Here is a 26,271-nt window from a genome sequence, read left to right on the forward strand (position 1 = left end):
CCTCCAGTACAATAGAATCTCTTTGAAGGCAGGAACTGTTTAATTTTTGTCTTTGTATATCACATGCCTAACTTGAGGCCAAGGTGCTTAATTAATGCTTATTGAATTGAGTTGATCAATAGTAACAGCATTAATAATAATAACAATAGGAGGCGGCTAGGTGGCACAGTGGATAGAGCACCGGCCCTGAAGTCAGGAGGACCTGAGTTCAAATCTGGCCTCAGAACAAACACTTGACACTTACTAGCCATGTGACCCTGGGCAAATCACTTAACCCCAATTGCCTGATAATAATAATAATAACCATAATAACAATAGCTGAAATTTACATCATGCTTAAATTTGTTTTCTACAGTACAAACACCCTAATGGTACCAGATCTCCTTTATCTTGAATCTTCTCCCTCCTCCATGACCTACCAAAATGCTTTTCAAGCAACAAAACAGCTTTGTAAAGTACTATAGGAACTTAAACTTTATTACTACTACTAATGTTATTTGTGAAATTAAGACACATGCTTTTTTCCCTAGTTTGCTATTATAAATCATCCCTTTTTTTGCCTCAAAATTACCCTGTGAAACAGGTAATTCAAGTATTATCCCCAATGGGCAAACAAAATGAGGAAACTGAGGCTTCTTTGCCATTGCATTCTCTTGGCTCCCCCCCTACCTCTCTGATGTCACTTTCCCTGTTCTGTGGTCATTTCATTCTTGTCTTGTCCCTTAAATTTATGCAGACTTTAAGATTTTGTCCTGAGCATTCTTCTCTTCTCTTCTTTCTTCAATGCCTCTTTCTATAGGAATGGGGATAGAAACTAGACCAATGATGTTACTGATATAGGAAAATCCATCTTGCCAATGCAGATGGCCACTTTCTTTGTACCTGATAGCCTTAGAGAGTGGCCTACCATACTGAAAGGTTAGGTAGCTTGGGTCACACGAGTGGGGTGAATCAGAGACTTCTCTGGCTTTAGCCATCACCTGAATGCACATGACTCCCAAATGAGTATCTTCATCTGTGACCTCTTCGCAGAACTCCAGCAGGCAGTTTGTGATGTGAGACTGGAGCTCAAGAGAAAGATGAATGCTAGACAGGAAGATTTGGAAACCAAATTTCAAGGAGTTGAGAAATAACTAAAGAAAAGGAAATAATCAGTGTGGGCAATTTATTTCTAGGAGTTTGATTGTACAAGGAAGGAGAGATTTGAGAAAATATCTTGAGAGAAATTTAAGGTCAAAGGAAGCTTTTTTAAAATATGAGGATGGGAGAAATCTGGGCATATTTGTAGGCAGCAGGGAAAGAGTCATAGCATAGAGATATATTGAATATTAGATGAGAAGAAGAGAGGGTTGAAGGGCTAAGCTCCTGGTGGAGATAGGATGGGATAGGATCAAGGACAGAAGCAGAGTGATTGGCATTGACAAAGAGAAAAGTTATCCCCTTTTCCCAAGACCAGAGCAAATGAAAAGAGAAGGAGGTGAAGTTCAGTAGATTTAACATATTATAAATGAGAAATCTTGTGACAAAGAGCCTTAGTATGAGGTGAGCTTCTTTCTGGGGAAAGGAGGAGAGGAAGGTGTAGGAGGTAGGTGCACGGTGAGGATTAGATGTTCTCCAGAAGAAACGTGATCAATAGTCAGTTACAGAAGGAGCACCACGTAACACTGAGAGCCCAGTTAAGAGAGCACAAATCCATGGCGGAAAGGCATTTAGTAACATGAAAGGAGGAAAAAGGTGGTGAATGGGAGGGATAAGCCAGGGATGGGCTTTAGAAGGGAATAAATAGTAATATGATGAAAGGGCAAAGGACACAAAGGGAAAGGACAGGAGAAAGTTGAATTGGTTAATTCCATCATGAAGACTGTGAGGGAAAGACAGTGAAGGTAGAACAGGGACATTGGGCTGGGAAAGCAGGGAGTGGAAATTCCTTGAGGGTGGGAATTATACCTCTTTTGGCCTTCTTTGTAGCCCCCACAACATCTTATAAATGCATCATAATAGACACTTCATAAATATTTGTTGTTTGATAAGTATATTTCCCTATACTATACAACAGAGATGTTTCAGTAAAGTTGCATGTATATATATATAATTTTTCCTAAATCAAATCATGTTTCAGGTGTCTCAGGGAGGTTCTCTGCTCAGTCATCCTGAAGTGAATCATTGTGTAAAGATTCCCATTGTGACTGACAAGCCTCTAATTTTCCTATTTTGTACCTTTGGATTTCTGTATAATGGATTCTCTTAAATGAACGCATCAATTTCATATGTTTGTTGAATGCCTATCAGTGCCTAGTATTGTGCTCGGTATTGTAAAGGATAAAATAAGAGTTTAGGAAAAATAATTTCTCTGGTCTCTGACTGTTGGGAGCTTCCCATCAAGTTGGAAAAGCAAAATTCAGACTAGCAGTCAGAAAATAAGAGGCCAGAGTGTATAATCAAGCTGTGTATGAAAGCTCTGTTGTGTGAAATCTTATAAATATGTCATGCAAAAATAGATGGACAGAACTAGGGCTATTTCTTCTGAAAGAGAGAAGATTCAGGGGAATGTGTAGTGGCTATCTTGAAATATTTGGAGAGCCATCATGTGAAAAAGATTAGACTTGCTTTGCTTGGCCCCAAGGGCAGAAGAAGGAGCAGTGAGTACAAGGAAATTCATTCATTCATGCATGCATTCACTCATTCATTCCACAAGAATTTATTCAAGTTGCAAAAAGGGAAATTTAACTTTGACATAAAGAAAAACTTCATAGGAGAGCTATTTCAAAGTGGAATGTACTACCTCAAGAAGCAGTCAGCCCCCACACACACCTGAATCTTAATGCAATGACAGAATGACAACTCATTAATTTTATTGTAGGGGGAATTCTTTGTTAGGACTAGCTTGTTCTAGACAGCCTCCAAAGTCCCTTCCCAAATTCTGTGATTCTGTAGCAGGAGGCCAGAGAAAAGATGGCTCACTGGGGGAAGGCTTCCTTAACTTTAGTTAGACCTTGAAAGAAGGGCTGGATTTAAAGAGGGAGACAGGGGGAGAGAATGTACGGAATTAGAAGAGTCAATATGGGCAAAGGTATGAAGGTGGGAGTTAGCTTGATAGTTGTACAATGAGTATATGTGTGTGAGGAAGGAGCGATTTTAACAGAACAAAATATATATGTGTGTGTGTGTATATATACACACACACACTCATGAAGATATAGACAATTATTGCATTTTTCCCCAGTGTGTGTAGAAAGACACTTTAAATCTTTCATTCTAAAATACTCATAACATATATGTACATATATACAGATATATGTGTGTATATGTATATGTATGTGTGCATATATGTGTATACACACATATATATATGTGTGAATTGGGGAGGATCATATTCAAAGTGTCTAAAAAGTCCAGAGAGGTTTTTTGATTTTATGTAGTAGGAAATTGAGAATGTTTATTTATTGTCAAGGGATGGACATGATCAATTCAACAAGCATTTATTAAACTCTTGTGTCCTCAGTTCAGAGTTAATAGCTACAAAGAAAATCAAAAATAGTCCTGCATGATGATATATTTTGTTTTTTCATCACCTTAATTTCCCCCTATATTCCTCTCCTTCCCCCCCCACCAGAGAGCCATTACTTATTCCATAGAATTGAAAATATTGCTCTAAGAAAATGTCTAAGCATGGTAGACAGAGTGGTTTGGAGGGACATGGAGGAAGAAATTGGAGACAGCAAGGCCAGGGAACAAACAATTTGAGATAGCCTGGAACTTGGAATGGTGACTAAGCCTCCTCTTTTAACCTCACTGCTCAGGTCCCCATAAGGAATATGCTTTGTGTTGGTTCTGGGACTCTCGGAATGAACCAAATGTGGATTTCTCCCTGTTGTCCTTGGCAGGAGAGTGCAAGGACCTGTCTGACTTACCTGGTGGAGCAGCTCGCTAACATGGAGCATTCCTTTCACCACCTTCTCTTGTTGGAGATTAAGAATCTTACAGACACCTTCTCTGCCATCCTGGGGACTCAAAGCAGAGATATCTACCGGATGAGTAACAGTTTCACCGCCATCGCTAAGCTTCTCTTTCGGCACCTGGACAGCGACAATGCCCAAAGAAGGAGGTAAATGGATGTTACTCTCGTCCCCGTTTGGGTTCTAGGTCTGTGGCCACATTTGCCTTTGAATGGGGAATAAGCCCAACAAAAAACACCTCATTTATGCACACATACTTTGCAATAAAAACATCTTCCAGAAAATGACATATATACCTTGTGCCGCCAAATGACAATTTCTGTCCAGGACTGCACGGGCTAAAATAAAAGCCCTGCAGGGCCTACTTCTATCCTCCCCTGGGAGGTAGATGATACAAGCAGCCCCACTCGACTTCATCTTTGATTGGAGAATGATGGCAGATGCACTTTTGCTTTGTTCACTTTCTTGGCTGAGCCCATGAAGATTTCAACAATTATTGCATTCTTCTCCAGTGGGTGTAGAAAGACACTTTAAATCTTTTATTCTACAATACTCATAACCTGGTTAGGGATATCTTCAGGGGGAAGGCCTCCCAGGGATGCAAGATTAACTTTAGGGAGGGTTGATCCCGACAGCACGTGCTCTTAGGAAGTCAAGTATGCCCCCTGAGCTTTTACAAAATTTCCATGCTGCTGCTTTTCAGGGATCTGGTTTAGAACTCACATTGCAGCCTCCCATGGGATTGTGAGAGGGCCCATTATTGGGAAGGTCATTTGGCATTCTGGGCACAGCCCATATGCTGATTGCTCCCTCCTGGTGACTGGCATGTGCACTAAAGGAGAAAGATTAAGCTTCATTCATGCCTAGGTCTAATTCTCTCAGCTTCCTCTGCTAAAGCCCTGCAGTCAGGAGGCTAAGAGACAGAGTCTATTTGGACCAAGTTTGTGAAATAATGCATGAGAAAGTACTGTGGAGAAGTATTAAACGTTATACACACTTGCCCTATTCCTGTGAGCTGAGAAGTGCCACTAATTCTTTACATCCCCCAAATGTATCAGGGGCACTTTAATAACTTATGAACCTCTTCTCATTAAATAAATCCCAGGGACAATGATTTAACAGAAATGCTTCACAGGCAAATTCTGAGAGAGAATAATAAGAAATGACTCAACAGAACACATTACATACATATTCTCGGTTGGGCGTCACGACCAAAGAATTGCTTTAAATCTTAGGAACTCTTCCTGAGCCTTCAACTTTACTTCTTATTCCCCACTGAAATTTTGCCCTTTGAGGTAGGTGCTACTATTGTTAGCATTTGAAAGCTAAGGATACTGAGGGTCAGAGAGATTAAGTGATTTGCCCACAGTTAGACACTGGTAAGGGTCTCAGGTGGGATTTGTACCAAGGTCTTTCTGACTTTAAGTCCACTACTCAATCCACTATACAATGCAGCCTCGTCATGAGGGAGGAAGGGAGGGAAGGAAGAAAGGAAGGAAGGAAGGAAGAGGGAAGGAAGAGGAAAGGAAAGAGGGCAGGAGGAGAAAGAGGAAAAAGAAACAAAGAAGGAAAGAAAGAAATGCAGAAATAAAGGAAAGAAAAAGAAAATCCCCGCCCCCCCCCCCAAGAAGACTTATGCACATGAGAAAAGGTCTTGGTTTCTGTTCCCATTACCATCCCCCAACCCCACCCCATGTAACCTAAAGAAAGGCAAGCAGAAAGGAGAGGAAAAAGACTCTGAGAGCATGGATGCCTGAGCCCTCTTTCCTTCCCCACAAGTGATTTCAGTTAGCTCAATCCTTTCTCCCTGCTTTCATTGTTCTTCTAACCCATTGAGATCTGGTGGTGGGAACCCCCAGATATTGGTGCAGACAGACAAGCAGCAGTGAGTCTCTCTTATTAACTGCTCATCTTTATCTGCATCGGTTGCCATGGCTCCTGGAGCAGCATCTTCTCTCTGAATGGCCGTTATTGTTAACTTTTGGCTCCCCTAATTTCTCCATCCCCAAAACTAAGAGTTCTCTAGGTTATTGTCTGAAACATGCGGGAAGAGGTCAGAGCCACACAATTAAAGTGGAAATTAATAAGTGAAGAGGGCATGAGAGAAGATGAAAGATGATCAAATTCAAAACAGATGTCACCCAATTTACAAATCTAACACACACTCAGCAGGCAAGATTTGAGACCAGAGGCCAAAACTCCAAGAGCATTGAAAGAAAAAATAATTAGCATCTGAGAAAGAATGAAAAACTGAAGCAGACAGCAGCCTCAGTGTGCCAAATCATTTTGAGTAAATTGGACAGTTTTTATTAAATGCATCCAAAGACTGAGCTTGTATTTTGTTCTTTTCAATTTTGAAATCATTTAGTAAGGCCAGACAACAAATGAACAAAGACTAAATATTAGGAAAGACTAACAAAGTATATTAGATTTTGACATCTATTTGAGGGGAACTAACAGCCATAACTGCCATTATGGGTTAAAACAAAAGAATGTGCCAGGGATTGAAAATGCCATCCATGTATTACAGTACTCTGGCCATGACTACTCTTCCTTCAGCCACTAATGATTGGTTTATTTGCTTGCCCAATCAAAGCTGCGGAAGGGGCACCTGAGACCCTGGCAACCACTCAAGTTGGCTGAGCAGACGGGGGAGGATATCCAAAGCATCTTTGCCAAGTCAAGAAGGCTAACATAAATAGGCCATTGTGAAATAGTCCATCATGAAGCAGTATTTGTGGCAAGATGAGCCAGGCCTATATCAAATAGTGGAGAAGGAAATTATGAGGAGCAAGGGGGAAATAAGGAGGAAGAAAAGATAGAGAAAAGTAGAGGAAAAAAGGGCAGAAGAGGAGAAAGGCTCAAATGCTTGGGCTCTCTTGTCTTTAACCCTTAGGCACTCTTCCTGAGCCCTCAACATTACATCCCACTCTCCACCCTGCCAAGATAAAAAAGGAATCCATTCCTTTTAGGCCCAGCCCCAAAGTCTTAGGCAGAAGCTTTCAAAGCTGTAAGAAAGAAAGAGAGTTGATTTGGGATGAAGATGAAAAAATGTTCAATGGTAGATTTAAAACCAGATAAAATGAGAGAGGGAAGACTACTTAAATCCTCAACCAGATCAAAAAAACTTCTAAGAGCCAGCCCTGGAAGAAAGGAAAGTCAAATCATAGTCATACCAGGTTAAAGAGGTAAGGAACAAATGGAGAAATGAATAAAGACAGTCTAGTTGTCGTTCATTTGTTCAGGCACGTCCAACTCTTTGTGACCCCATGCACCATGGCACATGAAGCCCTTCTATCCACTACTATCTCCCAAAATGTGTCCAAGCTCATGTTCATTGCTTCCATAACACTATCTCTCCATCTCATCCTCTGCCGTCCCCTTCTCCTTTTTGCCTTTAGTCTTTCCCGACATCAGGGTCTTTTCGAATGAGTACTGTCTTCTCATTATGTGGCCAAGCTTCAGCTTCAGTATTTGTCCTTCCAATGACCTCCTTGGCTGTTTGTTTTCCTTCATTCTCAAAGAAGACCAAAATGACATCCCTATGTTGGGGGCAAGATACAGTGTGTCCGACTGTGGTTGATCAGACCATTGCAAGCTCAGAAGGCTCTATCACTGGTCAGGCACAATAGTCCATATGAACATGTGGAGTGGAGATGGCTCTAAATTTGTGCATCTCACATTTCTTTTGAGCTGTTGCAATTCTACTTTGCTCATGGAGCATAGCTCCTTTTGTGATGGGGACACACCATGCTGGGCAGTCCTTTGCTAGTGTCCTCATGTCTCACAGTCAATTCCAAAGTTCTTCAGAGATACCATGCAAATGTCTTTGTGTTGCTTCTTCTAACCTTTGTGTGAGCACTTGCCTTGTGTGAGTCCTCCGTAAAATAGTCTTTTAGGCAAATGTACATTTGGCATTCAAGCAACATAACCAGCCCATCAGAGTTGCTCTCTCTGCAATGGAGTTTGAATGCTTGGCAGTTCAGTTTGAGAGAGGACCTCAGTGTTTTGTATCTTATCCTGCCAGGTGATCATCAGAATCTTCCTAAGGCAATTCAAATGGAAGTGATTAATTTTTGTGGCATGGTGCTAGTATCCCGTCCAGGTTTCACAGGCATACAACTATGAGGTCAGCACAACAGCTCTGTAGACCTTCAGTTTGGTAGGCAGTCTAATACCTCTTCTCTCCTACACTTTCCTTCGAAGCCTCCCAAGCATTGAGCCAGCTCTGGCAATTCATCATCACGTGTACATCCTTACCATACTGTCTGTAAAGATAATACAATTTTATGAGATGTTAACAAAGCATAGTGGGATGGAAGTAAGAGTTAATAACAGACTGTAAGTCTTAAGACATTTGGGACCTACTCTTACTAAAGCTGTGAGCTTGAGATCTGCTATATCTGGAGCAGCTCCACAATAGCTTCAGGGGGACCCTAGACATCTAGCCAAAGAATTCAATATTGGATATTGGGTCACTTCTGGGCCAGATCTATATTTGGACCCACCATAGACTGAAGCTAGGGAGCCGATTTAATCTGTGACCTTTGAGTGTCCACTTTGGTGGAGTTACTCAATCCTTCAAACTCATGACTGGTCCTCTCCCCTCCTTTCCATTTATTTGAATCCCTTCTTCAAGGCCTATCTCCATGACCATTTCCTCCATGAAGCCTTCACTGATCAGCCCAACTCACATGTTCCTTCTTGCTGCCCCCTTAGCTCCTAGCATATATTGAAAGCCCCTCTGTTCAATAAATACTCAGTGCTTATCTACCATTGCATAGAAAGGATATCTTAAAAGTATTGTAGAGTATTCATTCTTTATTCTGGGAATGGGGGGTTTATACAAAGAAAAATCAACTCTTTTAGAACAACTGTTGGTGTAAGAATCTTTACATGAGCTTGCTCAAAATGATAATTAAAAACATGTGACACTCCCTTAGTGTTCCCCCCACACACTTTGGCAGACTGCTCCTACGAAGGTGATGTTTAAGAATGAAACCAGAGTTTTAAGAAAAAAGAAGTCATCTTTTTTTTATTCAGAGGAGTCTAATGTGGTCATTTTTTATAAAAAGACACTTACAAGGCAGAACTATATCTCCTTTTTGAGGTTGGAGCCATGGGCATCGTTCATTGTCCGTGTACAGTGCCAGAATAGAATCACAACACTTTGTTTCCTTCTCTCCTGAAGAGGTTAAGTCTGACATGTGGCACCATTTATGTTCCATCTGTTGTTCATTTAATCAACCATTTTTTCTTCCTCTTAAGCAACATTTATGATGATCTGAAGAGCTGTAAAGGTATCTCAGGAATTCATTCAGCAAGAAATGGAGGAGTGAGATACTATGACCAGCCAGAAAAACAACCAGATTCCACCACATTAAATAACCAAAATGAGCCATTTTTTGCTCATACTGAACAATGGCAGGATTGGAACACTAACATGAAGTATGAGCAGGCAAATTGTAGCATTGTCAGGGTGTTTTGGTTGTGATTTGGCCAATGAAACGAAAGCATTCTGATCATTCAAAGCCACATTACTTAATTTTTTAAAAATATCATTTACCTTTTCACCTTTAGTTTTGGTCTGAATTCCAAGACAATACCAATAGTTGCCCAGAATTCCTGAATCTCAGTGGCCACATGGGCCAAGTTATGCCTGACCAAAAATCCCTTCTACAGTCTGGTCATTCAGCCACTGCTTGAAGGTCTCCTGTGAGGAGGAGCCTACTGCCTCCCAAGTCAGCTCACTCAACTTGGAAATCACTTTCATTGTTTGGAAGTTCTTTCCTTGTATCAAGATGAAATTTGGCTTTTGGCAAATTTTATCCCTTGCTCCTCATTTTGCCCTCTGAGATAAGCAGATCTGGTCAAATTATGGCATCCTTTCAAATACTTGAACAAAGTCCTGATAAAACTTATAAAGCATTTAGCATCCCTGGTACATAGTAGGTGCTATATGAATACTTATTCCCTTCCCCCTTCCTTTCTCTTCCCTTCCTACCGATGCCTAAGTTTTTTCTTTTCTTGGCAAAACACCTCAGCTTCCTTCATTCAATACTCATACTGTATGGCATATACTTAAGGCATTTCACCCATTCTGGTCCCCTTCTGCTGGCCACTCTCCAGCTTATCAATATTCTTCTTGAGCTGTGATACTCAGAATTGAACATAATATCATAGAGGTACTCTATCCAGGGGACCACAGAGAGCCTGAGATGCTGTCTGAGAGGGTAAGACTATATGACCTCCAAGTCCCCTTTCTGTGCTTTGAATCTATAATTCCATGAAATACATTCTCAAAAACTGTAGGTGAAGTGTGATGCATAAATTGCTGATTAGTCATTTGAAAAGAATCAATCAATCAATGAACCAACAAGCATTTTTAAGCACCTACTACATGCCAGAAATTGTGCTAAAGGCTGGGGATACAAAGAAGGACAAAAAAAATAGCCTTGCCCTCAAGGAGCCTATATTCCAATGGACGTTACAACATGTATATAAGTAGGCACATACATGATAGAAAGAAAATCGAAGATAACCTTCAAGGGGAAGCCTTCAGTAACTGTAGGGATTAGGAAAGATCTCCTAAAGAAAACAGCATGTGAACTGACTCTTAAAGGAAGCCAGAAATTCTTAAAAAAAAAACCATAGGTGAAGAAATTAATGCACTATTTATTAAGCACCTACTACACGCAAACCATTTGCTAAGTGGTGGAGATAAAATAGAAGAGTAAAGATGGCCCTTGCTCTCAAGAAGCTCCCATTCTAATGGGGGGGGGGAAACAATACATAGGAAAGGTTCAGCTGCAAGTCATGTGGTCCTTAGGGTACAGGGACAAAGCATATGGTAATGCTTCTTCTGTGTCATTTTCACTATAAAATTATATTCATTTCTGAAATTGAACTATTTTACAATGTCAAAGATTTTGATGGTGAAAACTTTCATTTCTGGAATTTTAGTAGCTATGCCTACAGGAAGGAAGGAAATAAGCATGTCTTAAATACCTCCTATGTGCCACATACTGTGCTATATTTTATAAACATCATCTCATTTAATCATTACGAAAATCCCAGGAGGCAGGTGCTATTACTATCTTCATTTTATAATTCAGGAAACTGAGACAGAGGTTAAGTGACTTGCCCAGGGTAACATAGCTAGTAAGTGTCTGGGGCTAGATTTGAATTCAGGTCTTCCTGACATTGGGCCCAATGTTCTTTCCACTTTGCCACCTTGTTGCATATTGGAGTGGTTGCCAGGTTTAGCCTTCATAGAGATGACTTACCAGGATGATGACTGAAGACACTGAGCTGGACACATTGCTATTCTCAAGGTTCAGGGACCTAGGTTGCCTCTATCAGGGTCTGAGAGGCAATATTAGTCAAAGTAGTTCTGGTGACTTGTCTTGTTCAGCACACACTGCCCTCTGTCTCTCCCACAGGGTACCTTATTGCCCCATTTTGTAGTATTTGCTTATTTGGTCCATTAAATGCTCTGGGGAGTAGGGGAGCTTACAATGTGCCAAGCACTGTGCTCAACATCAGGGATACAAATCCAAGCAAGTATTATATTCCTTGCCTTCAAGGAGAATATAGGGCTTGAGATACAATTTCATAGAATAATAAATTCATGGGAGTTGAGTTGTAAGAGACCTCAGGGCCAATCTAGTCCATCCCCTATGCACATTATGAATTCTACTTATACCATCTCCAACAAATGGCCATCCAGCCATGAAACTTCCTTGTAATCATCCCATTCTAGTCTTGACTGATCTAAACGTTACAAAGATTTATTAATATTAAACTGAAATCTACCTCTCTATGATTACTATTTATTGAGGTTCAAGCACAACCCATCTCCTCTTCTACATGACAACTCTTCAGATATTTGAACGTGGTTCTCAGTTTTCCTGAGTCTTCCTTTTTGAAAATGAAATGTTTGTAACTTACTTCAATGGATCTTTAAATATCACACTTTCTGATCCCCTCATCATTCTGACCACCTGCCCCTGGAGTACTCCAATAGTCAATGTTCCTTCTCAAATGTGGAGACCCCCAAAGTGGCTGCTACTTCAGAAGCAGTCTGCTGAGGAGTAAGTCCAATGGTACTTTTCCCTTCCATTCTCTAGAGTACGTCTACATCTAGAGTCTAGACAATATACTTTCACTAGACACAATCAATTCATTAGCCTAAGAGAGGAGTGGCTTTTTTGGCTCCCACATGACACTGCTAACCCCTATGGAACTTATAGTCCATTTGAGTTCCCTCTTATTTTCCATATAAACTACTTTCTTGCCACATCTCCCATATTTCCTTCTTGTGCCACTAATTTTTTGAACCTAAGGGCAGAATTCGACCTCTGCTCCCATTCAGTTTCACCTTTTAGCTTCAGTTTCCTCTGCTCAGCCCTCGCTCCAGTATCTCATCATGCCGTGGCAGTGACCCTGAGTCCTCAAAGGTTCTGCCAACACAGTACTAGCTCTGGTGGGTCCTACCATCCTGGAAACGTTTTTGAGTATGAATCCACAAGTGGACAGTAAAGTCTGTGTTGGAGAAGCAAACAAATCACCACATAGTTGAGGCTTGTCATCAACCTGGCCTCAGGCCACTAGCCAAGGCATCTCTCAAAAATCATCTACACAGTCAGAGAGATTGGGACCTATGTCTATGGAGGCAGCACCCACAATGATGAAAGCACAGATTCTTGAAATATCAAAGTAAGCTTCAATCCATTGTCCTTGTCTGTTGACATTCATTTCTTTTGCCCTCATTTCTGAGAGTAAGAATATTAATTATTCTTTCCAGCTTCATAGCATCCATAACTTTGGTAAGTAAGCTAGTGATACCTTTATCCAATTCTCTGTAAAATTTTTAAAATTTTTTATTAATTTATTTTGATTTAGCAACAATCACTTCCATAAGCTTTTGAGCTTTAAATTTTTCTCCTCCTCCTTCCCCAAGACAGCTCACAATCTGATATATGCTATACATATACATTTCTATTAAACATATTTTCACGTTAGTCATGTTGTAAGTAAGAGTTAGAACCAATAGGAGGAACCACCAGAAAGAGGAAACAAAATGCAACAGAAGAAAAAAAGTAGCAAATAGTATGCTTCGATCTGCATTCAAACTCTATAGTCTTGTCTTTGGATGTGGATAGCATTTCTGGAAAAAATTTTTGAAGAGACTTGTGCCACTTCACTAGATAATTTCTCCCAGGCTTATATAAATTTGTTAATCAATACCCTTTGGTTCCAGTCAGTCAGACAAATCTAAAGACCACCTACTGTTATCTAGTCTGGAAGTTCTCAAACTTTTTGGTCTCAGAACCCCTTTATGCTCTTAAAAATTATTAAGAAACCTCCCAAGGCATTGTTTATGTGATTTATGTCTATCAATACTTAAATTAAAATGTTTTATTGTTTTGAAATAGTTTTAACCTTGTGAAGTCCCTAAAAGGGTCTGCTGTGGGTCCCAGCAGTCCTGAGACCAGTGTCCTGAGAACTGCTGATCTAGTCCATCGCTCCTCATTTTGGGTACACAAATATTTCAAGAGACTTTCTTAAATGCCTCAATGAACTATAGATGTTCAATATCCATGGAATTCCAGTCATCTCCTAGCCTAGCAACCCTACAAAAAGGGTGGAGGTAGTGAGATTTGCTTTCCATGATTTGTTCTTGAGGACCCTAATGTGCAGTTCTCAGTGATGACCTTTCTTTATAAGAGTGCGTCTTGCTCTTCACCCGATCCTGAGTATTTTACCACTCTGTCCAACATTCATTCATTTGGACTTAAATTCCTACTATCTGCGTAGTAAATTTGTATCACTTTAGCAATGATTTGAATATGAAGATGATAGTTTCTAATATTTGCAGATTATACAAATTTGGAAGGTATTCACCAAGGATGGTTCAATCTGAGGAGTTACATTGGATTGGTAAGGAAGATAGTATTGAGAAGTAATATATGTGAACACATTTTGTAAGCTAGAAAGTGCTTCCCAAATATAAGATATTATGTTTTTCGCAAAGTTTCCCAGTGTAAGAAAACGTGTTCCGGATAATACCTTGAGCCAAAGTTTCCACATTAACTAATGTAGTTTTTCTTTGATTTAAGAAAGTCTGTCATTCTTATGACCCCCTATGAGGTTTACAGTCTCATCTTCCTTACATAGTGAGATTTGCTTCTTGCCAATAGAACAATTTGTTATTAAGGGGAGCCTAGCCTTACCCAAGTGGGAGGTAATGAAGCCTCCCCCTGGACATCCCTAGAGATGTTTTTAAAAACTTGACTTTGGCAGCTGAGACCAGAAACCATCCAGCCTGGAAATCGTACGAGTCTCCCCTACTGTGGTTTGCTGAGCTGAGGCCAAGTTAATATTTAGGGGATTACAGAGTACTGGCAAACATCTCTCTAAAGTTACCTCTGGACTTTAATGTGACAAAAGGGAAAGAAATGACAATACCCAACATCCCTCTACCTCTTCTTCTTCTTCCTTCCCATGATTCCCCCCCCAACCCTTCACATTAAGATACATTTCCTTTCGGTGAAAGGGGGAAAACAGGGTTGGATATACTTCTGGAGAAGCTTACTTCCAAAGATGCTGCTGTTTCCCAGACCCACATCCTTATTTTCAAGAGAGAACAAAAAAGCAAGAGGAAATGGAGTGAGGATTATGATTAGGATCAGACTGCATCTTCCACGTCTCCTTCCCAATCCCTCTAGCTGAATGGTAACCCCTTTCTAGCTCTTGTCCAGAGAGCCTCAGTTCTCCACCAGGGCCAGGTAAGAAGCAGAGTTGGTGGGGATGGTGACAAATAAAACCACATCTCTGTATTTCTCTTGTCTTAGCCGGAGTGTCTGGACTTTGTGTTTTGTTTGTTTCAGTGACTGGTCCCCAATCCCTGACTGCTTCCATACTTTACCTGTCACTAAGCCTTTGAGACAAGGCTAAGAGTGTGTCATGGACATAATGCAAACCACCAACATTAAAATAACTCAAGTAGTACCTCTTCTGGTAAGAAAGCTAGTATAGGAAATAACACTCATCAGCATTATCACCAAGTGTAAAAGCTAAATGGAGAAGAGTAGCTATTTTAAAATATAAAGAGTCTTATCTTTCTGTACTATTTCTAACACCAATGTTTTAAAATGTTCTAATAATTATCATAAGCTCATGAAACTGAACCCCCACAAAGTGACTCTGATGCTTCATTATGACATGGAGGTGACTCTGGGTTTTTGAGGGCTGTGCTCCTGATTCTAAGTACCTTAAAGCTGTTCTTGCCTGGCCTTTCTGATCAACATTCATTCATTCATTCAAAAATAGATGTTTATTACATTTCTATTGTGTGCAAAGAACTACTGTGTGCAGAATAAATTTTATCAGATTATCAATGATTTGAATAAATGTGTAGATAGTAGCTGCCACCATGCTAGAAAGGCTTGAGTAAAGTCTTAGCAACAGATTGAGCCCACTTTCCAAGGAATAGCCTCTCTAGTTATGAAAAGTCTCATCACCAGTACACTGACCACTTGGCAATTAATTCTTAGAGTATGATGACTCATTAAACAAAGAGAAATACAAAATGATCCTCAGTTCCCTGCAGCTCCATTTGCCTTTGGCAGTGATAGCAGCAGAAAGATGAAAAGGGGACAGGGAGTGCTCCAAATCACAGTTTTTAGATCATCTTTAAACTTGAACTTGGGTGTTGTGATTCTAAATATGAGATCTTGGTTGAATGGTCAAGAGTTGAATACTTACGACGAGAGGAACAGAATCATATCAATGTCGACATTTTGTTTGAAAAAAAATAAGAAGAAAGAAGGAGGATACAGCCAAATGGAAATGTGACTGACAGGTTCTCTTTGGAAAGGCAAAGACAGAAGTCAACAAAGTTTGTTTTATCATATGTCCAAAGGTAACAAGATACATGATTTCATGGGACATTTGGTCATCTTCTACTGCAAAGCTATTACAAATAGTTGCACAAAGACTACTATGAAAATAATTACAGCTTATGCTTCAGCATTGATTTCAGAGGGTAAAGTGGCAGTGGAATTGTTATGAGGACTTTTATAAGAGCCACCAAATTAAATCAAATTATACCTTGATACTTGGTAAATTAAATGCAAAGGGGAGAAAAGTTGAAGATGGTAAGAAATATGTTAGAAAACATTGAACATACATGGAGTCAGAGAGTTGAAACACTTGTAAACTATACACAAGTGTCATATCTTTCCACCATGAATACTTTCTTCAAGAAAGACTTAGTAATGGGCAGCTAGATGGAGCAGTGGATAGAGCACTGACCCTGAAGTCAGAAGGACCTGAGTTCAAATCTGGCCTCAGACCAAACACTTAACACTTACTAGCTATGTGACCCTGACAAGTCACTTAACCCCAATTGCCTTAAAAAAAAAGACTTAGTAGATACTAATGACATGATGGGCACCAAATAATATCACAAAAAAGATGAAATTGATCAAATTTTAACAAATAGGAAAAAATCATTAATGAGTCTTCCCTGAATCAATCTGCTTATAGTCAGACAATGAACTTGTTAGAACAAAGACCAGAATTGCCATAAATCTAGAAAAAAAATATTGAACTATAGGAATGCAATTTAAATAACTTAATCCTGACCTATTTAGATAAGTTGTTGATAATGAAAAATGAGTAGTAGCAGAAATGGCTATAATAATTTTATATTAAAGTTTGATGTAAAAGTTATGTACATAACAAGGAAACCAAAAGAGCTTTAAAAATCACCTTGGTCACAAAGACTTGCCTTACTTGCCAAGTAGAGGCAGATGGTATTTTGACCACCATCAGCATAAATTTCTAATTTAACTCATTTTTAAAATCTTATGAAGGAGGATAATTCAGAGAGAAGCCATGGGAATTGAAACCAACTTAGAGCAAGTTTGGCAAAAGACTCAGTTAGGCAGTGATTCCAAGGGCATCTAAGGATGAAAATGAAAGGAAGATAACAAAGGAAAGATGGAAAAGATCTGCAAAGATTTTTATAGCAATTTGTTTGCACTATCAAGGATGGTATAGCCACCATACTTGGTCTCTCCCATAAGAATTCCTGTTGTGCTGATAGAGGAGATAGAAATAGAACTAAAGAGAACAAAAATGGGAATAACTGTACATAAGGGAGATTAATTTCATTCTGGTAGTGATATAATTATGAAAAGTGATGAGGAATACATGAAGGAGGGAAAATAACAAAGGCATAGAAAAAATCTTTTAAAAGTTATAAATATCTAAAAAAAGTTACTAAGAAAACATTAACTATTAATAAACTTTATGCCAACTTTTACTAGAGTCAAGTATACATGTATTTAATGTATTTTTCATAAAGGTATTAGTAGGAAACAGACTCATTGGCACATCAACTGAAGAACATCATAGAATGTTTTCTGTCTCTGATTCTCTCTTTCTCTCTAACACATATCCACCAATCTGTCTACTGTCTGTCATTCTACTTGCTATTTACCGATTCTACCCGCTAGCTAGCTAGCTAGCTGACTACTTTCAATCTATGTAATTACTATTTACCTATCTTATCTGCTTTCTGTCTGTCTGTCTGTCTGTCTATCTATCTATCTATCTATCTATCTATCTATCTATCTGTCTGTCTGTCTGTCTGTCTGTCTGTCTGTCTGTCTATCTGTCTATCTATCTATCTATCTATCTATCTATCCATCCATCCATCCATCCATTATATCTATCTATCTATCTATCTATCTATCTATCTATCTATCTATCTATCTATCTATCTATCTATCTATCTATCTCAGAGGCAATTTATTGCCTCTTATACCTAAACAAGACTTTGTTTTGCACCAGAGGTTATTCAGCCTCTACTTGAAAACTTCCAGGGAGCTGATCACCTCCTAAGACTCCTAAGGTACTTTTGATGGTAATGGAATAAGAAATGTAGCAATGGATTAACTTGTAGAGATCTCTCTTGACTTGTCTTGCTGGAGCTGAATCAGTGTTGGCTGTGCTGGTCTCCTTTTCTCTAGAGTGTGTTATTTCCTGGTAAAAACCAGGGAATCCCAGGAAAGGTGATTGGAAAGGCATTGCTTTTGCTCAAGATATGTTTGATTTTGTGTTCTCTTGGGGAAGGAGTGAAGGGAGCTTGGGGATCTTGAAATGGCTATATCTGTATCTCTCTGCAGTTATTTCTGTAGTCCCACAGTATATAGGATGGGTGAAGCTTTTTAAAGCAGTCTTTGAGACATGAAAAATATAAATACTATAAGTAATAAATAAGAGATATTTGAAACTCAGGGTTATATAAGACATGGATTAGCAGCTATTTCAATGAGGGTGTGCAATAGTCAGACAAAATTAGGAGCTTGAAATTTTGTGGAAGAAAAATGTTCTCTTCAGCTTTAATGTTGCTGTCATTGTTATTATAGCCTGGAGCTTAACAGGAAAAAAAAATCAACAAATTTAAAGTCCCAATTACAAGAACTTCTTGCTCATATATTTGAAGATTAAAACATAATACCTAACATCTGACATGTAGGCATGGGGTGGTGGGGGTAGTGCATTACTTCTTTACATCCTATAAGTTAAAAAATCCTAGATATAGTAACGTAACAAACAGATTTGAAAAACAAGGCTATATTTTACTGTTGAATTGCCCCAGAGATTCAAGTAAGAGCATAACTGAAATATTGTGATCAGTTATGAGTGCCATAGTTTAAGAAAGCTACAGACAAATGAGGAGCCAGCGTGGTAAAATGGAAGGAAAGCCAGTTTCAGAGGTCAGAAAGACTGTCCTGTCTCTGACATATACTGACTGTGTGACCCTGGTGGAATCACTTAATTCTTCAGTACTTCTGGCAACTCTCAAATTATAAAACTCAAAGAAAGTGTCTATCTACCTTCATGGAGGGAGTTTCCTCACTGAGAGCTCTCCATATTAATGAGATCAAAGTTCTAATCCTATCTCATGTTATCTAGAATGGGATCCAATGAGGAATTGTTGGAAGAATTGGTGGCTGTTTGCTCTGGAGAAGGGAAGATTTAATGAAAACCACCATGAGAGAGATGGCATATATACTTAAAAGCTATGCCCTAGACTAGTAAAAAGAAACTTTGAAGCTATATATTTATGACTACTTTTGCTACTATTACCAATATTACTGTGAATGTACCCAGGATGTCATTATGAGCTCCAGCACAAATGGGAGCTCAGTTCTTTGGGAGCTCTTCATGCTATGGGAGAAGACTCTTCACTGTTACCTTGGTTTGTGAATTTTTCTTTATCTATTTGTGTGTTGTGTCCCTCCAATAGCATGTAAGCTCTTTGAGGGCAGGGCCTGCTTTACTCTCTATTTTTGAAGATACGCAGTGTCTATCATAATGCTTACAACACAATGTTCAAACATTCCATGAAATGAGGCCTGAGAAATCCATGAAGGACTCCCAAAGGAAAATTCCTCATTTTATCCATTGAGCTATTTACCGTAATCTGTTTCCAAATCCTCCCAGAGGACACAGCTTCAAGGGAATATCTGCCAACCTCCAAAAAGTGAATCAACTCTGTGCAAATGTGCACACTGTGAGAACATTCTGCCTAAAGGTGATATGGAGCCTACCTATCACTGGCCATGAACATTCCTGTTTTTGTCACCTTTGCAGGAAAACGTATTAGCACTGCTGGCAGCCTGGCCAAACAGGAAACAGCTTCCAGAATGTTTGACCAGCAGAAGAAAACCCTTTGCTGGAAAGTCCATGCCCTGTGGATGCCATAGCTATGTCTTATGCAATTTTAAAAGCCCCTTAACCCCCTAGTCCAGGGCCTTGGATTCAGTAGGCATGAAATAAATATCAAAAATATGAATTGATGAAACAATGAATGGCCCAGTTCACACTTGAGATTGACTTGCTTTGATCCTAACGATATTTTATACTAAGACGGTTAGGTCATACGTGTACAAAGTGTGTGAGTTGGAGTCCAGAACACATGACTGAATTCTGCTTCAAACATTCTGGGCAAATCACTTAATGTCTGTGTTTCAGTTTCCTCCTCAGTAAAATGGGGACTATAATAGTACCTGCCCTCCATGGTAATTGGGAGGATTGAACAAGTTAACACAAGTGCTTTGTAAACCCTCAAGAGTTGTATAAATGCCAGATACTAGCTATTAGGGTTTTTTGGTTTGTTTTTTTGATGAGGCAATTGGGGTTAAGTGACTTGCCCAGGGTCACACAGCTAGTAAGTGTCAAGCATCTGAGGCTGGATTTGAACTCTTAGTTTTATCCTATTTCAGGAAGCTAGCTTGTTTTTTCCTTATCATCTCTCATGCTTCTGCCATGTAAAACTATCCCTCTCATAGAATCCCCATCCACTCTTTCCAAATGGGGATTCTTTCCTTGCCTGGCTTTGTGACTCTAGTGTTCTTCTTGGGGCCTGTAGTCAGGAGATGCTTAATAAACACTTGCTCGTTGATTTCTTCAAGGCACAGCTCAAGGTACTTAGCTGGTTCTCCCCTTTGAATTCTATTTTATTACTTTGTAAATACTTTGTTATAGTCATTTTTATACATGTTTTGTCCCCATCCACCCCAGACAATAAACTCCTAAGGAGCAGTGACGGCTTCATTTTTGTCTTTGTATCAACAGGGTTTAGCACAATGTCTGGTACCAAGAAGACACTTAACAGATGTGTTGTTAAAATTGAATTAAACTGAATTGACATGCTTTTTTTTAAAAAAAAAATATTTCACCTGAAAGTTTGTCATTCAGTATAAAAGGCAGTCAAAGAGACAATGCCAACCTTCCCAAAGGATAGAATGACAGCTTTTAATTCAATCATTTGTGTTCCTTTAGGATGGAAAGTGAGCCTGAAAAGGAACCTTCAGAACCATTGGAAGATCTCAAATCTACTGCAAGTAAAGGAAATGAAGAGGATGAAAGGCTGCAAGTTAAGATACAGGCTTTTGAAGAGAAAATAAATGGAGAGAACAGCCCTCCTGGTTCTGTTAGAAGATATAGTCTAAGCCAAGTTTCAAAGGAAGAAAGAAAAGATATGAGATTTAACAGGTAGGACACCTGTGAGTTTCAGGTTTCTCAGCAGTTTTATCATAAAGATTTTTTTCAGTGTTATGGGGATGATTTAAATAGCTAATATTTGTGGTGCTCAGAAATTTAATTCCTGAATTACTTGATGTCTTTCTTGATGATAGTGGTGATAACCACCTACTGGCATCTAAGGTTCACAAAGAGCACTTAGCAGGCATTGACTCATTGGAAGGAAAGAAAAGGAAAGAAAAGAAAAGTCAATTTGATTTTTAATCTTTAAAATGAAAGGGTTGAATTAAGTGGGCTCTGGGGTCTCTTCTTGCTCTAGGCCTATGATCCTATAATCAATGAACATTTATTAAGGTCTTTCTATGTGGAGGTACTATCTAAAGCCATTAAAAGTATTAAGAATAGAGATGCCCACCTATTTTTTTTCAGAGGTGGAAGACTATGGGAATGAGACATTGCATATATGCCAGATTTTTTTTGATCTATTGGTTACTTTTGCTTAACCGTTACTGGTTTTACCTCTTTTTTTTATTCTTAGTTTTTAAGAGATTGTTATCTGGAAGAGGAAAGCTTATGGTGTGCTGGAGTTTCAATAAAATTTTATTTTATTTTTAAATAAAAGTGACAGTATTGACAATAAAAATTCAAAAGTCTCAATAGATTATCTTTGAGAAGAAAACCCTAAGATTTACACGCATATACATATGTATATGTGCATATATACATGTGTGTGTATGTACTATGTGTATATATGTATACATATCTCCACTCTTCCATTCATTTATTGTGGTGTGAAAATGACCCTGAGTTAGTTAAAACTATGCCAGCAGAGAATGAATTCCAAAAGGGCTCACCAAGGTGGAACAGCTTAGCTAATGGAGCTAGTAATGGGCTGTTATGTTCTGACCAGCCTTAGCTAAGTTAAGGGAGTCTCATCACCAGCTTGGCTACAGGAAGAAATGAACTTAATGGCCCCAGGCATTCTTGAAGCTCAGGTGAGTTGCAGCTGTGGCTATGACCCACATCTGCAGAGGGGGCATTCACACAGATAAAATTACAGGTTCGGAAAATGTAGAAATGGTTTGGGGCTATTCTTGGCAGTGCAAGTTAATTTTTACTCTGAATTCTTTGGTCTTCGACTTTGAATATACCCTCAGGCTGTTAATGACCTGAATACTTCACAAGTTTAGTACATTGGAGGATTTTCCTATGCCTCACTTGGTGACTTCATTGAGTTCCTGAGTGAATCACTTTGAAAGCAACCTTTTGTACAATCTAGGCATCAGGACTCATTCCAGAAACTGCATTCTTGTTACCTTTCTCTCACTTGGCATCCTCTAATGAATCTTTTTTTTAATCACATTTTAATTTTCCCTTTGTTTACATTATAGGTCAAAAAGTTTAGCTTTGCATGCAGTCCACCTAAATCACACAAATCCAGATGACGAGCAAGATGTTAAGAGTGGAGATGTAATGGCCAGCATCTCTTTTTCAGAAATAGACACACTTAGCCAAGAAAATTACAAGTCACCATTTAAGGCAGATACTGAAGAATCACAGCTGGAAATTTCTCCAATTTCACACCCAAGTAGTAAATGGACAGAATCTGAGAACTTGCCAGAAGCAGTTAAAGAGAATGGCCATGAAGAAACACCAGAGACTGCACAAAGTCATGTGGAATACCAGGATAAACTCTATTTGCACTTAAAGGAAAATCTCAGCAAAGTGAAAGCATATGTCATGGAAATTGGGAGGAGCATTCCAGTCCCAGATCAGTGCACCATTGAAGGTAAGCCTTTGAACATTTCAAATTTGCAAAGTTTTAGAGGACTTTGGAATCACAGCGCAGCTGTCATCATATAATTGATTCTCTTGTCTCTTTTCAGGTGTTTGGATGTGATATGTTGAAAGCATTCCCATGTCATTTGCTTAGCTTTTTATCTTATTCAGAGTAGCTCATCTTCCAGAGCTTATCTTATTCAGAGTAGCTCATCTTCCAGTATCCCAAGTCAATGGCCGTAAGACCACAATATCCTGATGATTTTTACTCAAACTTCATAGTTCCCCTTTGATTGATTATTCATTCAGCAAGTTAGCTCCACAATCATATGCCTCTTCAGGCATAGAGGAATGCTAATTATGTCCTATTGCAGATATGGAGGAATAACTCACTATCATAGTAAGAGTAGTAACAATTTGGACATCTTGGGCAAAACATATGAAAAATGACCTCAAATGAACTTTTTAAAAGATATATGCAGTCCAGGAATTGGAGAGCCCACGACCCTATCCCTTGGGTTAGAGATAGGAACTGTGGGACCATGTCTCCCGGGCTACATGGGGAAGCCATGGACGGAACTCTAGGAGAATTATAGTCTGCTATGGATCAGAAATGCCACTAAGTAGCTTCTTGTTTTGATTAGTTGTCTGCACTAACCAATTGCTAACCTGAGCTATTTCAGTGCTACTGAAAACAGCACCCTTTAAATTTTGGTACTCTGGGTCAAAGCTCTGGTTGCCCTATACTAGTCCTGGTCTTCATTGTAGCTAGAGGAGGGAATGACCCATGGGTCTACATAGTCGTAAGAAGTGTTGCCCTTTTCCATACTCTAGTGCCCTATTGTAGTGCTATGATTATAGGGTTCTCCCTATTCAGAGCCCCACAGACTCAGAGCTGCCACACAACTAGAATATTTCAGCTCTATGGTGATAGATCACTTTCTCTTTTCCTTATATCTGACCATGATCTCTTTCCAAGATTAGCATCCAGCCCTCCTGTTTAACCTTTTACCCATCACCAGTTAAAACAAGAAAAAATTACATCCTTACCATGACTTGCTCCTGAGCCCACAAAGAGAGGAGAGAGCTAAGTAGCTAATCAAGAATTCAGGAATCACATACATTATTGTTTAGCATGACAAAGTGGAATATTACATTTCCTAAGAGTTTTATACCAAATTATTATAACTATTAAGGTTGGGGGAACAGAAGAAATATTGCTCATTTTTTTAAAGGGAATTTTGGAATAATTTAGTATGTCAGCTTTAGGAAACAGCTAACAAAACCAACTTCAATATAAAACACGCTTTTTAGTGACTGCTAGTTTTCTCAACAACCCATATGTTTCATGCATTGCTAAGGAAGCAAAACTAAAAATGTTAGATGAATTCCTCAGGACTCTACCAAGTGGGAGAACCGGTATAAGACACATAGCCACCTAAATCGGGAGTCTCAACCTTTTCTGGGTCGTGGACCTCTTTGGCAATCAGTCTAATGAAGCCTTTGAACCCTTTTTCGTTATTATTTTTAAATACACTAAATGAAATTAAATTAAATATAAAATAAACATAAAAATGTAAAATAAAACAAATATGTTAGATAAATAGATTATAGAGGAAATTAAATATATTGAAATACAGATTTATATGCATGTATACATATAAACATGTGTGTATATCTCTGTATACATACATAACATTTAGTTCACATACATAGATATAGATCATGTCTATATAGATCTACATATAAATATATATATATACTTATGTAGAGATTTGTGTACAAATATATCTATAGATTATAGATATATCTATATCTATATATCTATTCTGTCTGTCTATCCGTCTAGTTCATAGATCCTAGTTTAAGAAACCCTGATCTAAATGCAAATTCACAAAGCATCTGTGAGATCATTGGGGTGAGGACTTCCCGGTGTGGGAATTCCTTCTACCAATTGAGATAATAATCCATCTATCATGCATCCTAAGGAATTCCCTGTTTCAGAAGATTGAAGTGGCTTGCCAATGGTTATGTAGCTAAGGTAGGATTTGAATTCAGTTCTTTCTGAATTGAAACCCAATTATCTAAGTACTGTGCCATGTAGCTTCTAGTTTTAAAAAGAAAAACATTAGTCTAAACCTGTCATTTCATTACTGATATGGAAACTCCCTCTTACAGAGTTACCCAGGGGCCTCCTCTCCTCACCCTCCGAGTTAAGTGACTTGCCCAAGGTCATAAAGCCAAGATGTCTGTGAGACAGGACCTGAGGCCAAACCTTCTTGACTCTAAGGCAGACTGTCTATCTACTATGACCCCATATGTGTGTATATGTAAATATATACATATATACTGATTTTTTAATTTTTTTAATTAGGTCCAAAGAATCAAAAAGGCATGTCTGCTGAGCAGGAAGGTTTGCTTCTTGTGGGAATTTGTGAAAAATTCTGAGAAACTGTTTCTAACACCTAGTTGTCAAAATGGATGATATTTCTTCCCACTTCTATGAATTATGTTGGGATTAAGAGAGTAAACTAAATGTCTAGGGGGTTTGCCTGAAATATTGAATGAATCCATCATCTCTTTCCCTTTTAAAAAAAAAAGCATAGCATTTTCTTTTCGTACAAAATATTTCCTGTCAAATGAAAACTGAAAACTTAGCAAGTATTTTTTTAGCCATTATTTCAGAATTCATTCATACTATTGTAATTTCCTGGACGTTTCTCAAATAAGTCACTGGGAAATTCCTTGAGTAGGACGTGTGCAGGGAAAAGGAGATTGATGTGACTCATTGTAAATCTACTGACAGAAAGAGAACCCATGCTGACTACACACGGGACAAGCTGTTAATATTTCATAGATTACACAAAGACCTCTATCCAAAAGCCAGTCAATAGTCTCCTGGCTATTGCAATTTCCCCTATGATTATGTGATCACTCAAAGGTTTCACTTCTTTCCTTCAAAAGGAACTGAGACTCATTCGAAAGAATCTTAAAAATTATTATGAAAAGATATCAATTGAGAAATTCAATTTTGTTTAATTTGATGCTAGTTAAGTAGAAACTGATATGCCCTGTCATGAAAAGCTATCCAGAAACAGAGATAATAACCATATGAATGACTAGTCAAAATCACCAATAACAAGAGAAATGCAAATTGTATTTCTTTAAAAAAATTAGAAAATGGAAAGTAGAAAAAAAAAGTTGCCCAAAAAAAAAACACATTACAAATATACCAAGTGCAAATGTGAATGTACATAAACCTAAAAACAACTCTGAGGTTTCACCTCACACCAAGAAACTTGTCAAAGATGACAAAAGCAGACTAATATGCTGTTGACTGAGCTCTAAATTGGTACTATCATTCTGAAAGCAATTTGGAATCATGCAGAAAAATGGGAGAGGGCTGGGGAGGAGGACTAATACTCATAACAGCACCTTTTGGGGTAGCTAGATGGTGCAGTGGATAGAGAAC

At 38.7% G+C, this 26,271-nt stretch overlaps 1 protein-coding gene across 10 annotated transcripts in view; it reads left to right on the plus strand.

Moving 5' to 3' along the window:
- VEPH1 (ventricular zone expressed PH domain containing 1) overlaps positions 1-26,271 on the plus strand; it is a 222,831-nt gene that overhangs the window by 98,049 nt on the left and 98,511 nt on the right. For all 10 annotated transcript variants that reach the window (XR_003570348.1, XR_003570350.1, XR_003570349.1 and 7 more), the window contains 3 exons: positions 3,885-4,105; positions 20,820-21,032; positions 22,412-22,809. Coding sequence is in view for 6 of the 10 variants with exons in the window: in XM_027876085.1 (XP_027731886.1) it covers positions 3,885-4,105; positions 20,820-21,032; positions 22,412-22,809 (832 nt within the window). In the remaining 4 variants the exon portion in view is untranslated. The remainder of the gene's footprint in view (positions 1-3,884; positions 4,106-20,819; positions 21,033-22,411; positions 22,810-26,271) is intronic.

This window comes from Vombatus ursinus, unplaced genomic scaffold (assembly GCF_900497805.2).
Source record: "Vombatus ursinus unplaced genomic scaffold, bare-nosed wombat genome assembly UNPS02014810.1, whole genome shotgun sequence".
Taxonomy (NCBI): domain Eukaryota; kingdom Metazoa; phylum Chordata; class Mammalia; order Diprotodontia; family Vombatidae; genus Vombatus; species Vombatus ursinus.